The following is a 17272-nucleotide window of genomic DNA, read 5'->3' as shown; positions in this document are numbered from 1 at the left end:
CGTCTGTCACGATCTGTTAAATATTGAGGGCAGAAGTGATAATAAGCAAGAGGTAAAAATCCACTGCTATCCAAATCTGAGATAAATGCTTCAGAGACTCCTGTGTTAATGACAAAGTAACTATTTCCCCCCCCCCCCCCCCCCCCTTGCTAAAACATTCTCCAATGAAGCTTATCCACTTATTAAAAAGACACAATGTTTGAGATTGCTGCTGCTTCGCCTTGATTTAGTTTTAATTTTATTTCTGTCTCTGTGGTACAAAACCAAAAAAATGTCCAAATACTGCCATAACAGAAGTGTAAACATACTGATCAGCTCAGCTTTTTCTGGATGGGAAAATTCAGATGGAGATTTTTTTAAGCATTCTTGAGCTCCTCTGGTTCACATGACCTTCTAAAGACTGATAAACCAATATGTACCCATATGATTCCACTCTTAGTCAAGCCCTGGTTAGACAGAGATAACTGGGCTCCAGCAATTAACCATCATAGATCAGACACAGGTTATTATTTATTATCATCTTCGAGCCGTAGTGGCCACGTATTTAGATACATAGGCATTATGAACAGTGATCCATAAACCTTTTGGTTGTTGGTGAAAACAACAGGACCACCAACAGCTTCAATATTGCTGAATGTATACTCGCTGTGTTTATCATAGGAGTCTCAGCACCACCACAGAAAAACAGGGAATTCATCTTAAGTGGTTCTTGACTTGAATTTGGCAAAGAGCGAGACTTTGAGGTTAAAGCGAAATCTAACGCATCTTTTTTTGTGTGTTGAAAAGCAAAGCAAACCTACAGTACACCAGAGAGAAACGAGTGAGACTAGAGGAAATATGAGCAGGTACCACCACCAATTCCAACATTTTATTACTGTAACTGTTACCTTTATGTCCAAAACATAACGTATTGACACAACAACAATGTAAAAGTCATTATGAATAAGTGTTAGGGTTAGTATGAAACACATCATATAAAAATAAAACAGGATACAGTGGGATAGTCAAAGGCAATATGGCACCTTTATTACATAAAGAACTCCAGGCCTCCTTTAGGAATACAATATTTGTACGGGATATGAAACATGGTGCACATTCATTATTTCACTTTGCCTGAATCTGAACATCCAGGACACGCAAATAGGTATTTGTATTAATAGAAATTTAACTTATGTCCAATTATTTCTAGGATGGATAGAAATTAGCACCGCAGCTCCTTATTGGTAAGTACAGTATCCTCGCAGGCTGACACTGAGGTGGTTTGTTCAAACACATACAGTCTATGGAACAAGAGTGCCTACAGTGCAGCATTAAAGAAAAAATGTGATCACGTCTGTCAACTTGTTTCAAGATCAATCAGTTTATGTATACAGTTCCTAAAAAAGTTTTTTTAAGCCCGCCGATGTTTTTGACTGCGTGAATTTACACTTTCATTCGATTGCTACGTGCAGCCATTGAAGCAATTTTTCCTTCATTTGGTTGAAAGAGAGAGAAAGACAGAGTTGACTGATCCAACATGAAACATCTGCCACCTGATTGATTCCTGAATCAAATTGCCCATAGCAACGGCTCCAGCTCGGGCTTTTAAAAGAGCTATTTTACCCTAATACATGGCCCATTACCAAATGGCCATTCATCACATTCACCCTGGCTCTAGAGAGCTGCCAGTGTCTCAGTCAGTACAGTGCCACAGTGCTCTCTGTCTCCAGTCAGGACACACTCAGGAGCATGTCCACTTTGCCATGACTGTGTTTACCTCAGGAATACACAAACGCAGGCTGCCGCGGGCTCTATTAACGAAGCGAGAAAGAACCTCTGCTGATACACAGAACATAGACTGATTGACCCTCTCATGTTATATACGGATATACTGTACTGTACTCTGTGGACCTTATTGTCAATTTTGCAGGTTTAACAGTAAGGTAAAACAGTGTATTGAAAGATGCTGATGCTCCACTGTCCCTGTGAATACCCCTGATCTCTCTGATGAAGATCAAAATACTAAAGGCTGGTACTGAATCTTCCAGAATATATGTATTCTTTTTTTTTTTCATTCACGAAAATAAACCATTTTGCCAAACCTTTAATTAGCATGAAGCCGTGTGCTTTAGCTTGAATTAAGGAGCTTCAGGCCCAGCTGTGGTGAGCCTGATTACTTAATAATATGGTGATAAACATAACTATCAATCAAAGCCTCTGACAGGACTTACAATTCAGGAGAGATCAGCCAAAATAAGAGCTGCTGACTCTCTCATTGTGGCGGTGTGTATGGGGGTGTGTAACAAGATACCCGCTACAGTCGGCAATGAAGTTACTTGCGCCAATGTAATGATGGTAAGAAATAAAGTGTCACTTTTATTTACAGAGCACAACTGCAGTAACTACAGCTGTCTCTTGAAAACAACAGTTGTGCAATTTAAAATGTAAAGTCGCTCAGTGTGGAAGACGACAGTGACACTATGTTTGAAACACTGGTTGCAGTCACAGTAAACACACCTTACGGTACATTGAACATAAAGTCCTCCAGAGCACAAAGCAATACGTGTCCAGTGTGGTTCATACAGCAATGATACTGTAAGAGCACTAATTCACATATGTATATCATAAATATATTTTATAATACAAAGAGAACATTTATACTATGATACTATATTTTTAAGGCCATAAAGGGAACAGTAACCTGCAGGCACATCAGTTATTGTCAATATAAACCGTTGGATGATGTTTAAAAAATGAATATAATATGATCTCAGTTCAAAATCTAACTTGCCTGTTTTATTACAGTCCATGACATTAAAATGACTTGTGATTTTGGAATTTCTACAAACTTAAATGCACGTGTTTTTTTAAATGAAATATTTTACTCAAACACAGATCTCACTTAGGGGTGACTATTGCTGCTTGCTTTTATCAAATCCACTTTTTTACATCCCAACATACGCTAAAAGAAAAAACATGTACAATTTGGTGTAACCAGTGATATACCTGTGACATACACAATGTCATAACACTTCTAAATATTAAGAAAAATAAATGAATGCACACTAATTTGTAAGGTAGGTGTTTAGTGGCCTTCAGTTGTTTGATTATTTCTTTTACATGTTTTTCTTTTACATCATATTTTTTCTTTTAATCTTAATATCAATATAGTACGTCAATGATAATAAAGATAATTTCAATAACAACATCATTGCTGTTTGGTGAAAACCGTGACTGGTGATTTTAATTTTTTTTATAAAATTGAGTAAATAGATGCTCCCCTTGTTGCTGAGAAGAAAACGTTACTGAAAACATTTCAAGACGAAATACATAAGAAAATGTATCGTCATCAACCTGGAATCTGTTTTTTCTGGGATGTGTGGAGTGACACTGTGTCTAAAGATTGATGCTTCTTTTTTTTCTAAAATTTATTTTACATTTACAGTTAATGCAAACCCAAACACCTATCCTCAGTGACTACCTCCAGTTGCCTTTACCTCAACAGTCCACCGTGCTCCTACTGTTGCTGTTTTCTATTGGTCTGAAGTCTTCGCAGCAGAGATGACGTGAAATAAACTCTGTTCTGAGAGGTAAATCACTGCAGCGCTGGGGGACTGCAGCTATTCTCTCTCACCTCCCCACTTTTAGCAGACCGTGGCTGATTTCCTTCCTTGCGTGACTCCAGAGTGTAAACACAGAGCCAGAGTGACTCATCACTATTTCTCACTTCCATGGTCTGATATAAACACATGAAGGGGTCAGGTGTCATTTTGGGGTGGTGAGTGGGTGGGTGGAGGCCAGTACGTCTCCTCATAAGACATCTTCCATTCTCCAAAGAATTCACAGCTTCCTGCGGCCAAAGCCGCACGCCTGCCCACTTCAGCCTGGAGGAAGGAGAAAGAGAACCACAGTTAGAAATTTGGAAAAAGAAGGACAGACAAATTGGGTGATAGATTACCTTCTCTGCCACGCTGCGCTTCAGCAAAATGGAAATAATGCAGTCGTGATGAGCCTGTATCTCTTTTCAATCCAGACAAGACAATAAAAAGAGTGACGGCTGGAGAGAAGATGGACTGGATAAAGTTTGGTTCAATTGTGTGATATAAATTAACTTCTTCTAGAGGATAGTTGATTTATAAGTCATGAAACCTTGTTGACATGCAGCTGCCAACTGGTCTTGTGGGCAGATTGGCACTTTGTTAAAATGGTCTATATAAGAAAGTCCTGATCAGCACTTTGCCCTCTTGAGCTCGGCGTTATTGCATGGTAGTCGAGGTGGAAGGGAGGGATAGCCACTTCCTTTTAGGCCCCAATCTGAAGAAGGGGCCAAATACAGTCCAACATCAATCACTTTGCACTCCACAGCTTTCCCACTACCATTGTTATAGAGCAGACCGACGGAAAGAGGCCGGTAGCAGGTGGAAATAAAAAGCCCTTTGACGACTATAGGGTAAAATTCCTCCCAAGATCATCACAACATTTACACAAGCCAAAGGGAGCAACGTCTGGCTGCCAGCTCCAGTCTGGACACACACAAATATCTAGTCAGAAACATTCTCATATGCTCTGATGCATGAACACATGCAGCCGAAGACAGCCATTAAAAGCACACAAAACAAAAGGCAGAGACATATTTTAATTTGCATGCACACATGAGGCAGCCATAGACATACACATGCACATGTGCACAGAGAGGTGCATGGATTACCGAACAAGCCTACTGGCCTTTACCTACAAAATGACCACAAAGACACGTAAAGAAAACTACAAAGAGACACAAAATGACTACAAATAGGCCAAAACAACTACAAACACAGACACAAAGAGACTCTCGATGAGTGTGAAAAGGGGCAAAACAACCTCAAAGAAATTTAAAATGACTACAAAGTGACAGAAAACAACCAGAAAGAGATCCAAAACAACGACAAAAAGACGGAAGCAACTACAAAGTGACACAAGACTGCAAAGAGACGCAAAGTTATCACAAAGAGACGCACAACAACAGAGAGATGCGTAAGTATTACAAAGAGACACAACGCAACAACAACAAGACACTAAAGAACTATAAAGCCTGTGTTTCTTGCTCCTTTGAGAGGTGGTGGGGATTGTTGCACGTCTGTGTCCAGGGGCAGATTGTCTCATAATCCGCCCATGGACAGGTGGAGGGACACAAATACACACTCTCACCAACATGATTCAGACAGTTATTAATAACAAACAAAACAGTCCTGTTCACCATAATATTGAATTGCTTTGTTGAAATGTCTTTAAAATTGTGGTTTATTATAGGAACAGATGATGTGCTCTGAAGAAGAACAGCATGTTCATTGTTGCTGTAATATTAGTTTTTGGTTCTTTTCCTGTCACCTGATTGACACAATGTGCCACAAACACCACACCCTTTCCTCTCAGAGTCATAATGCACTCATATTGAAACACAAAGACATCAAACATGATTTCTCTGATTTCTGTCCGTGCGGTGCGAACAGGAGCTGCTAGTGGCCCAAGCGGCATGATTTTTCATGATGCAGATTTTCCAAAAATCAAATAAGCCAAAAGAAACAGAGGTGTAGATAGTTACAGATAGATATTGGACATTCAAACTCAACAAGGGTATTCCTCAATAACTTAAAAAAGATTAGGTGCGTGTGCAGGATAAAGCTTGACCTATGTTACACAGGTCTTATGATATTGAAGATTGCCACCTTGAGCAACTTGACATTAGATGGAAACTGATGAGCTGAAGTTAAAGGTCCATGCAAATTGTTTGAGAGTCTTCTACATTTCAGACCAACTTTATTTTCATCTTGGTTTCCTCAATTGTATACATAACCTCTAGCTTTTAAAAACACGCAATACGACCCAATGTAACTAGGATTTGTATTTTCCAGCTGTTGAAATCTCCTGTTATGTCATCTATTTTCACTTTGAGCATTTTAACTCCGATTACATGTCTTGTTATTGTTTGAAGGTGGGGGTCTTATACAATCATACCTTATTATTTGATTTATTCAGGTTTATCATAGTTGAAACACTTGTTATTTTTAATATTTTGTGAGAAGCTAAACGTAAACATATGCAGTTGTGTATAAATGGCAGAAGAAGAAAATAACACAGAAAATGAAGCAGCATAGGGGATTTATGAATTCCAGTGGATGCCCAGCTACTTCAGGAATAAATTCAAATGTTGTGAAATAAACTGCATTATAACAGCTACAGTATATGTGCCTCTTTTCTCAGCCCCTTCCTGCCCTCTAATTTCCCTGCCACTGCCCATAGCACCCACCACACCTCCCCCACAGCTGTACTCTTCTCTTCACTTGGGATCATAGGCTAAAACCTGGCAGCATTACTGTCACATGATGCCCATGCATGTGATGCTTCACTGGGACCCCCCTCCACTCAGGAAATGCTCTCGGCCTTTTTCCCACCCTTGTGTTCCACTGTGGACAACCGGGCATTACAACCGAATCCAGTTACCATCCCAAAGCATTCCTGACTGATTCCAACCACTGCCTGGCTATGGGTTCCCACATACAATGAAGATATGCCCTAATTTCAAACCGGCTGGAGCACTGGGTATCAAGTTGTGAACTACCAAAGCTGTTTATGGCAGAACAGAGAAGTTTGAGCTCCACAATAGGCAATTACCATGCCCACGCATCCCCCTCCCCTTCATTCAATTTGCGGTTTGTCTGTAGGTGGGTTCGGTTGTGCACAGATTAAAAATAGCCAAGCCATTCCAGACAAAAACTGCGAGGGACATGGAACACACATTGCACAAATGATATCTCCCATTGTGGTGTACTGTTTGGGAATTCTTAATTGCTTTTTCCGAAGCAGCTTGCCACAGGAAAATCCCCCTTCAGAGTGAAGAAAAAAAGAATAAGTGGGCTGTGCGTAAACACCATAGATATTATGTAAACGTGCATGTAAACACGTAAGTATAAACCCATGTCGCCCCATGTGCACCCATCAAACTGCCATTGAGGCTGTATCAAAGGGGCTAACCTGCAGCAGAGCCGGTTGTGGCCTGCATCTGCCCTCCCTCTCTCCTTTGTGTTCTCCACTGTGGTTTCTGCTTCAGCTCTTATTATTGATGTCTCTCCCTGCATCAGACAGACCATGTTGGACCGGCCCTGGGAGGTGTGCGGGGCTGCAGGGCGGGGCACCAAACAGGCTCCCACTCACTGTGTGGGACTGAATCTTCCTAGAAAGGCCACAGAAGAGAGGGGCGGTGAAGTGGTCTAATGCAACCTTTGAATGTGTTTTCACTGGACTTTTTCACGGAATAAAGAACTGGATATCAATGCACCTTTTTTTTATATATTCATATTCATTATCAGTATTTGTAGAGCAATAGTTATACTGGAGGCGATCACAGGAACATAAGTAATTTAACTCAACATGCATCCAAAATTTTTTATTATAATTATGTTTATTAAATAACTGAAACTTGTATCCGATTTTTTTTTTTTTTAAAGAGGCAGGATTTACTTCATTAATTTGTTATCAGTGAAATCAAGTAAAATCAACTTTGAGAAGTAAGAAATGATGGAAAGTTATCCCTTAAAATATCAGTAAGCCAAATAGTCGACAATCCAATAGTGTCTTTGTTGCTTCTTGTTGTTCCTGTATTAGATTAAACATTTTCTATCAAATTAAAACATCCAATATTTTTCTTGTCCACATTCTTCACTCAAACAGATTTGAAGAACACACACAAACACAATAGTGGAACCAAGGGAAACCTAACAAATATAATATATAGTCATAATGATGACCAAACACCAGGGACAATGATGGAGATAAGTTGGATTTTATCATTCTGTCCCTGACAAAGTTTTAATGTTATATTTTGTAAATATCTTAGAATGTCAATATATAGTATGTATATATATAGTATATCCTAAAAATCGCCAAGCAGCCAATGCATTGTAAAACTTGAAAATATTCAAAAATATTGTTAATCATTTCTAATCTTTTAATTGTGCTGTGTAAATTGAGTATGAATGGGTAGACAGGCTGTCTGTCAACCAGACATATAACACCCTGAACCCACAATCACTTTTTTTTTCTTCATCCTTGAACCTTGAAGTCTAACCTAATTTCATTTCATTGTTTTTAACATGTTTTTGTTTATGCTTTGGGTGTTTTTTTCTTTTTCACACTTAACATTTGCTGAAATACCGACTTAACAGGTATTTGAAATTATGGAACATTTTCCCTGTAAGTGCAAACCACATTTGGACAGTTTGGGATTTGTAAAACCTCTGGACCTGCCAAATCCTCCCCACTGCTGTCCTTCATGTCAAAGTATATGGCGCTGTGATCACAAAATATACCAGAAATAATGTTATTCTTTGAGCATTGTCTAAAAGGCACGTTTTCTTTTCAACATACAGCTGTCAGAAAACATAACTAAATCTAAATGTGACAAACTAGCGAATACTGAAATAAGAAAATGGCAATCTGATTATGTGAGTGGGCTATCTTTAATTTGACAATATAGTACACTAGGGACTGTTGCGGAAAGGCGATGTGAAGTTTTACTGAGGAGGCCGTGGTTCTCACAATAACGTCTCAATGACTCATACTGAGCTCCCTATATAAATAAAATAGCATACTTTGTGTCGAATGCTTCATAATCCAAGAAACAAACGTCAAACGATAGATGACCTATACGCTTACAGCAGTCATTCATCCTTTTTATTATCTCCTTTTGAGGTTTGAAATTGGTTTAAATTACAAATTGAACACTGCAGCTAATCTAATATTCATTTGAATCCCTTATATTTGAGTTCAGTGTGGGAAACAATTCCGTTAAAGGTCTGCAGTATCCAAACGTAATCGACGACTCTTAATTATCAATTATAGCTTGCAATTGATAGTTGCGCAGCTGATGCTGCAGGTGTGCAGCGGAGGCAGACAGGTGGGCGTATGTCTGTGTGTAACATGTGACACGTGCATGTAAAATGTTAAAATATTAAGACGTATCTCATCCTCTGCTTGAATCACGTTGTGAGACAGCAATTAAATACATGTGTCTGACGCCTTCCCATCAAGCTGTAACGACGCATGGGTCAATAAGAATTGATACTTCGTTTGCTGCTTTTAAAACTCCACTGAGTCAGACAGCTGGGTCCGTCATGCCCATAGCTGGTGTGGGCTCAGTGTCATGCTCAAGGACACTATGCTGCAGGGCGAATGTTGGCAAACGATTAGTTTGAATGAGCGCAGTGGCATCGCAGTGAAATTGTTGTAAAAAGTAACACAAGCATTTTATTAATCAACCTTTTCTGTATGAGATTCTGTACCCAGTGAGTACTTTCCTTTGCAACTTCACACACGGCACACTTAACAGCGCAATGAACATATATCTTGCAAACAGAATTAAAAAGTCATCGAGCGCACTTCTGCTGCAGCTGATTACCGGAGAGGGTGATGCCCATCAAATACACTTCAGATCCATGTAAAGACGCAATGCGCGCAATCAGCGGTCTGCTAGCAATCCCGTCCTTTCTCGTTCACATAAACACCACTTGAACGAAAATATACACGGCCACCTACAGCGCAGGGAAAGTGATGAGGGGGTACCCACCTCGACATTAAACTGTTTCCAATTAAAGCGACAATGCGGAGTGAACTACAGGCGACACTGCAGAGACGAAGAGCCAGAAAACCAATTAGGATACATCTTTAAATTGTATGATAAAAAGACAGTAAAAAGTCTTCACTCTAAATATGCATTTAAAATCAGTCCATACGATGAATGGTTTCATCATAAAAAAAGTATAGATTAACAAATATAAATATAACAGTTCTGTATTTTAGAGCCTTGTAATATAAAGAAGAATATCAAAAGGTTTATATTCTAAAAAGCACTCTTTTTATGTTGAGCATTTCTGCGCAAAACAGCTTGCCACTTGTATTTGTGCCGTATTGTCATTTTAGTTCAACATAACATAAAAAAAGAATAAATAAAATCAGGGAAATTGGAGAAATCTGTATGTTATTATCAGAGAATCAAATTATGGTATCAAACATGTGCAGGCCCTCTGACTAAAATGTAGACAATTTGCAATTTGTCAAATCTGCTGCCAATACATTTAACTTTTCTTTCTATTTTGTTTTTACCTTCATGGGATTGTTTAATTGTATGTATCTTTTCATTTATTTGAAATAGTATTTATAAAAATGCGTTTACCTTTTTTTCTCGCCAAACTGTATGGTCTCTATCAGTTCAAGACAACTGTTATAACACACGACATCAATTACATGTGATTAAGTTAAACATTGAATTGGAAAGTTGTTTGCTCTACTATATAGCCTGTAAGTGTTGCAACAAAACCTGATTCAAGTTCAAGTTGGATGACTTTACGCAGTTGATCGATCGCTCTGTCTTACTGTCCTCCAAACAAAGTCATGCGGCCTCTCAGTGACCCTCTGCAGCCCTCCGAGGAGAGTAACTGGCTTATTTCTCAAAGATGATCGATTGTAAAGAAAATGTAATCTACAAATTCGACACTTCAAATGATCTGAATCAGTCTGGATCGGGCCTTGTCTCCCCAACAGTTCAATATGTTTCTGTGAGGCCAAATCAAATTGCGCTGCTGACCGCTGCAGCTGTTGCATCTAAAATCCGCCTGGTGTATTTGCCTATTTGGTATGAATAAGCAATCATTTTGACGTTTTGACTGTCTCCTGACTTGCTCACATGATGTAGCACAATGTAGTCTTGTCGTGTCCGGGAGAACACCGTCAGTAGGCTAATATCAAGATTTTGAATGAGCAATGAAGAAAGTAATCCTCAAAAAATGCATGCAAGATAAAACTGAACGAACTGTCAATATGTAAGTAACAATGTTGAGGTGTACGAGAAAAAGGCCTGAATGATATATATTTGGCCTGTTGATGTGTGCCATTGTACAAGAGTTGACGGACTGAAGAATGTAGCCAATAAGAAACCATCTACATTTCTGTAGAACGTTGCAACATTTTGAGGGGTCCAACATTGGTTTCAGTGCACTAAATAACGGTAAGACAGTCCGGAAAGCCTGTCAGGACTGTGCACTCTGCGGTGTACCTCCACCTAAGTGGCCGAGCATTCCTGAGGATGCAGCGCTGTCAAATATTTCATGATGGGACGTCATGGAAAAGTGCATGACTTCGTATGAGATGGAGCAACAGGGAAGCTCTGACCTCGGGACTCCAGCCTTAGTAATGATGACGAACATAATCGGCCACCGACGCTGCAACAGCAACTATTCCCTTGTAAAATACATTAAAATTGTGTGTAAAATATATTCTGGAATGCTGGATATAACATTATATGCATTGTTCTATTATGATGATACTTGCCATTTCGGGTTGATACCTGTATTACCCCTATTGAAGATTAACTTAAATTCTGCAATGAAAAATAAAAGAAATTAGATATTTTTATTGGTGGAAGAAGAATGGGGGAGAGGCGCATCACAATTCCACACTGGTGGTTTGCGTAAACATTTAACCACGGACACTGGCTTTGGATGAACATGCAAGTTAGAAATATATATGTAGGCCTATATGTACAACAAAGAAAGAACAACATGACATGGGGCGAATGAGCGTGTCAGGGAAAAAAGCGCCCTAATGGAATGAAGTCATCAGCGGTAATTAAATGCAGTGGGCAGAGAGGGGACGGGAGCGCGCCTGCCCCTGGTGCACGCTGGGTGGTCTACTACCCTGATAAATGTGTGGCCCTCACTCCAGGCGAGTGGCCGAGCAGGCATCGGTTAAAACAATACTTACATTCATTTATCCATGAGTTTAAATCCCCTCTGCAACAGCAAAAACTAACAGTGACACGCCTGTCACCTTTGGGTTCAACATGAGAATTTTACAATTATTGTTTTCTCGCCTGTAACAAAAGAGGGACTGGACATTTCCGGTAAACACCAATAAACAATTTGATATTTCAGTTTTACATCGAAATTTGATTTAAACGTATTTCGTGAAATTAAATCTAACGTACAAACATTCTGCCACATTATTTTTCAGAAACATAATATTAACAGAGCTACTAGTGACCTTTACGCACAGGCAACAAACAACGTCTCCAAACATATTCTGGTTTTAACGCACAGGGCAAAAACATTTTCTCCGGTGTTACTTTCCATTGTGTCAAAACCAACACTCATCATACGCATAAGCATAGAAACAGTAACGGCGGCAGAGATCAGAAGCGCAACAAGCTCGACTAACTGAGCCCATGGAGAAGCACCAAGTTGCTAGATCTCCAGGGAACAATAAGCAATCTACTGTCAACAGTTTTAGGTTATGGACTGATCGTCTTTCTGTAGCTCTCGCTCAGCTGCGTAAAAGGCAGTAAAACAAACTAAAATTAAGCGTTTCAACTTCAGAAACACAACAAATAAACAAACTGGTGCGCATCTTATTCCGAGTGAATTACAATTGAGTTTAAGCAAAAGCCTTGAGGTATAATTTAGGCTTCGTTTTTCTCATTCTATATGATATAATGTCACATAAAACCAACATCCACTGTGGCTCTAAATTAAGGCGGCCACAGTGCTGGTAATTTTCTGACTCAGAAGTGTTAATCCACTTTACCTTAATTCCTGGATCGTTCGATGGTAAACTGCCTGCAGGAGTCGATCTCAAGTCCCCGTCCGAGTTTCTGTGCTCACAGCTCGGCAGAGCTTCCACCTCACTCCTCCTGCATCCCTGCGTAAATATTATGACTGCATTATACAAACAATATTCATGTGCAAAAACGTCCAACATCACCACAGGACGCCGCGAACAGACGGGCATATCGCATCAGATTGAGTATTAGCTGATCTAAAGGGGCTTTTGCTTGATTTTTTATTTTAAGAAGGCCAGGGAAAATGTTTACATTTTGCTGTATAAACATCCTGCCCATGTTCCTGTCTATCTTTTGCAGAAATCGAGAGGGTGGTTTTGAATAAGAGGGGCATGTTCTCTGGTAACTACTTTTGATGCACTAAAAATGTTTTATAAAATATTTCATGAATTCAATACCAAAGGAGACATAAGCTATTTGCCGTGCTGGTGCATCTAACATGTGACCTGAAATTAAGAGATACAGTTTGCACTGTATATGAACCCATATGCAGTTTATATCACTAGTAGCGATATTCAGTGTTGAAAATAATAATACAGATAAAATAAAGTTACATTATAAAACAGGGAAATCACAATCTGCATCCAAAGGCCCGTTGGTACTATCAGTATGTGATTATATAATACATTATAACCAATTCTAATGTATTATATTCAATAGCGTACATAATATAACGTGTTAAATTGTATATATACAGTAGATTCCCTATTTCTATGTAAAGAATGGACAAAAAAAAAATTCCCTGAAAAGTGAACGCACACAGATGTGCATGCTTACAGCCCACCACTGGAGTAGGAGGGAACTGGGCGGGTCTCTACATTAGGATGGCCAAGACATCCAGCTTCCAATGCGCTGATGGCAACAGATAAGTAAAAAGTGAGCTCCTCGGACGCACGACAACACACCAACTGAAGTGGAAAGCGGCTCCTGTTCTGCTCCTTATCCCATTTCGGACGCTTCGTACAAGGCGGTACGGCTCCAGACTACTGCAGGACTGAATCAAACGGAAGAAGTCAGAGTTAAGAAGACAGTCTTTGGCTCGTGCGTTAAGTTTGCTTGGTTACTTTTTTTTAGCTCTTTATGTCAGCAAATAAGTATCTTACTTTGTAGTGTTTATAGCTGGAAAGGTGGAAAGCAACACTTTTCGTTTGCCATCCCGAAGACAAAATTGAACTAATGACGGCAGAGGTCCAGCAGCCCCCAGCGCAGACTCCTGGCCAGAGCAGCCCGATGTCTGCCCCGGAGAAGCCGCACGGACAGACCGCGGTGATGGAAACCGCCTCCTCCACTACGAAAACCAAAAAGACAAACGCAGGGATCCGCAGACCTGAGAAACCCCCTTATTCATATATTGCTTTAATAGTCATGGCTATCCAGAGCTCCCCAACCAAGCGCCTGACGCTCAGTGAAATATACCAATTCCTGCAGAGCCGCTTCCCGTTTTTCAGGGGCTCATACCAGGGATGGAAGAACTCCGTGCGTCACAACTTGTCCCTGAATGAGTGCTTCATTAAGCTGCCCAAAGGCCTTGGCCGGCCAGGGAAGGGACACTACTGGACTATCGACCCGGCTAGTGAGTTTATGTTCGAGGAAGGCTCCTTCAGAAGGAGACCCAGGGGTTTTAGGCGCAAGTGTCAGGCGCTGAAGCCCATGTACAGCATGATGAACGGCCTGGGATTCAACCACATCCCCGAGTCCTACAACTTCCAGGGGAGCGGCGGGGGCCTATCCTGTCCGCCCAACAGTTTGTCTCTGGACAGTGGGCTAGGGATGATGAATGGGCACTTGGCAGGTAACATGGACGGCATGGGTCTGTCCGGGCACACCATGTCACACTTGTCGACCAACAGTGGACATTCCTACATGGGAAGTTGTACAGGATCCAACGGGAGTGATTATCCCCACCACGACAATTCTGCCTCCCCTCTGCTCACCAGCGGAGGAGTCATGGAGCCTCACCCTGTCTACTCGAGCTCAGCCTCGGCGTGGGCTCCAGCCCCCTCGGCCTCGCTGAATAACGGGGCCTCCTACATAAAACAGCAGCCGCTGTCTCCTTGTAATCCAGGGGCAAACTCACTGCAGCCAAGCTTGCCCACACATTCACTAGACCAATCTTACCTGCACCAGAATGGTCACAGTACTACAGATTTACAAGGTAGGCTCAATGATATGTTAACCTCTAATTTATCTACTTCAAAAAACTCTAAAAATGTTGCGTAACACTGCGTAAAAGAGTGAGAAATTTAAATCATAGGAATTATATGATTCAGCAATATTTACAAATGCCAAACCATTTCATCATAAGAGGGTATAAACAATATGTTCTACGCAGGCTCACATATGTGTATAGTCTTCTGCCAAACGTGGGCCTATAAATCATTGATTTTCCGTATTTGATTATCACTGCGTTTGCGTTACGGAACACAAGCTTATCTCATATTGTACAAAACGGAAGAAAAACTCAAGCCCATTAAGGAAATTGATGCAACTAAAAGAAACGACGTATTTTTTCCCACGGAAATGTACGCTTCATTCTGCTCCGATAGAAAGATTACAGTACTCCAAATAAATAAGAAAAATAGGGGTTTCAAACTCGCACGGTTTCAGTTTCTGGAAGTGATAAAAAAAAGCATGGAGAGTCTGTTAGGATTCTTGCCAATCTTCGGGCAAGAAAAACAAGCGCGGTCAGGACCAGCCTGCCTTGCTCCGTGGCCCCGACTCCTCTGGGACTGGCGTGCAAAAGGGCCACTGTCAATTAGCCCTGAAGCTGCTCCACTTTTGACAATCTTAATCGCGCTTGCTTAATGGACGTGGAGTCTGTGAGGAATGTAGGCTCCATATGTAGAGTTAGTAAAACAAAATGATGCTCTAATAAAGGTCTTCTACCAATTCATCACACAATTTATCTTGAAAATATATTTTTTAATCTTCGAGAAAGTTAGAGTGTTAGATTCTCAAGTTGTTTCTAACACGAATCTGTTATTCATATTATATTTTACGCTTTAAACTTTCAACTATCAATGGATCCCTAAAATGAAAGTCAAGGCTGGCTGCTCTTAGATGAAATGTATATCATGGATAATTGACAATTAAATCCTGCAGAAAATATTTATCTAACTGTTATATTTATTCTATTATTTATAAATGTCTGCGATATGTAAGATTCAAACACATTTTTAGAAGTTGTCAACGTCTAATTAGACCACGGTGTGACCTTACATGTTGTCATTGTTTTTAATCCATATTTTAAATTTCGTAGGTATTCCTCGGTACCATTCCCAGTCTCCGAGCATGTGTGACCGAAAGGAGTTCGTCTTTTCGTTCAACGCCATGACGTCCTCAACTATGCACGCACCGAGCAGCAGCGCATACTACCACCACCAACAGGTCTCCTACCAGGACATCAAGCCCTGCGTCATGTGATGATATACCCACGGACACCTGCAGACCAGAGGACGGTGGCACAGACTTGAGCCATGCAGCGGGGTGAACTGAAACGAGAACAGACGAGTAAATAACCACTGAGAGACATAAAGGCATGCCCCGGCCCATGGAGAGCACCCACTGCTTCAAGTAGACCGGACTACTTTTCTGTTTCACACACCGGCAAAGACGCGGAGACAGGCCACTCACAAAGCAACCACATAATAATAATATATAATAATATTAAAAAACTTTTTCATGCCATCAACATCGACCAGCGGGGTAAAGACTGGGTGTATGAAACCCTGCTGCTGTTTGGTACTTAGTCCTGCAGAGCGGATGACTACCACTTCACACTTTTGTTAATGTTTATTCTTCTTGTTAAAGTAGGTCATTGTAAAAATGCACACGTCCATTTTCTCCGTCTGACTTTTTCCCTTTTCTTTTCTCTGACAAATTAGATCGAGGCTCTTTTTTTCATTTTTGGACTTTCAACGTTGAATTTTAAAGGAACAATTATGGACATCACATAAAACATGTCCATATATATTGTGTAAAAACGATGAAGGCACTTTTTGAATAGCCTAAGCGCATCTTTTTATTTATTCTGTAGGCCTACATATTTTAATTTTAGGCGAATTGGCCAAGGAGGTATATTCTTTATTGGCAATATTTGTCAGAACGCTTGTTATTGTTTTGAAATGAAAATTGAGGATATATTGTAAGCACTGTTATGTTGTTTGTGTTAGAGATATGTAGACTATTAATTTCAGCACTGTATATAATGGTAGGGAAATTAGCAAGGGTCCATCAATGAGGGCAAATTTTTAGGCTATATTACAACAAATCATTTGTAAGAAATAAAATATATCTGTTCGGCTGTTTAAGCCTAAATCCACCAAAAAAAAAAAAAAAATTTGATTTCATCACACACCCAATTCATGCCAAATGTTTTCACTGCAAACAAATATCCCACCAAAACTGTAAATCACACACCGGTCATCACTTTTACACAAATAAACCAAAATTAGCGGTATTTAAAAAGTGAAGCAATTTCTGCTTTTTCCTGAAGCATCACAGTATTTATAACAATTGAACAGGACTCCAACATAAATGTACAGGCCTGCAATCAATGAATCAACCAAATTAAAAAGGAATCTGATTTCACGTGGCTTTAATTTACTCATCTTTGAAGCCTAACAATGAAAGCATAATGGGCATACA

At 40.1% G+C, this 17272-nt stretch overlaps 1 protein-coding gene and 1 long non-coding RNA gene across 3 annotated transcripts; one reads left to right on the top strand and one right to left on the bottom strand.

The window, feature by feature from the left end:
- Nucleotides 1-855: 855 nt before the first annotated feature.
- Nucleotides 856-12713, bottom strand: LOC142969971 (uncharacterized). 2 transcript variants are annotated; one of them, XR_012959148.1, is made up of 3 exons: nt 12592-12709; nt 6991-7189; nt 856-3863 (listed from the first exon to the last, which is right to left on the bottom strand). It is a non-coding gene; the product is annotated as an uncharacterized LOC142969971 (long non-coding RNA). The 2 variants fall into 2 exon arrangements; XR_012959149.1 differs by lacking the exon at nt 6991-7189 and having other exon boundaries at nt 12592-12713.
- A 1020-nt stretch (nt 12714-13733) lies between these two features.
- On the top strand, nt 13734-16311 carry foxf1 (forkhead box F1). The gene is made up of 2 exons (XM_076109870.1): nt 13734-14780; nt 15885-16311. The coding sequence occupies exons 1-2, from the start codon at nt 13802-13804 to the stop codon at nt 16046-16048; spliced, it is 1143 nt and encodes a 380-aa protein (XP_075965985.1). The 5' UTR covers nt 13734-13801; the 3' UTR covers nt 16049-16311.
- The last annotated feature ends 961 nt before the right edge of the window (nt 16312-17272 follow it).

This window comes from Anarhichas minor, unplaced genomic scaffold (assembly GCF_050575085.1).
Source record: "Anarhichas minor isolate MPS153535 unplaced genomic scaffold, ASM5057508v1 ptg000042l, whole genome shotgun sequence".
NCBI classification, from domain to species: Eukaryota; Metazoa; Chordata; class Actinopteri; order Perciformes; family Anarhichadidae; genus Anarhichas; species Anarhichas minor.
Note: the sequence above shows the minus strand (reverse complement) of the source record. Positions and strands in the feature narration are given on the sequence as shown.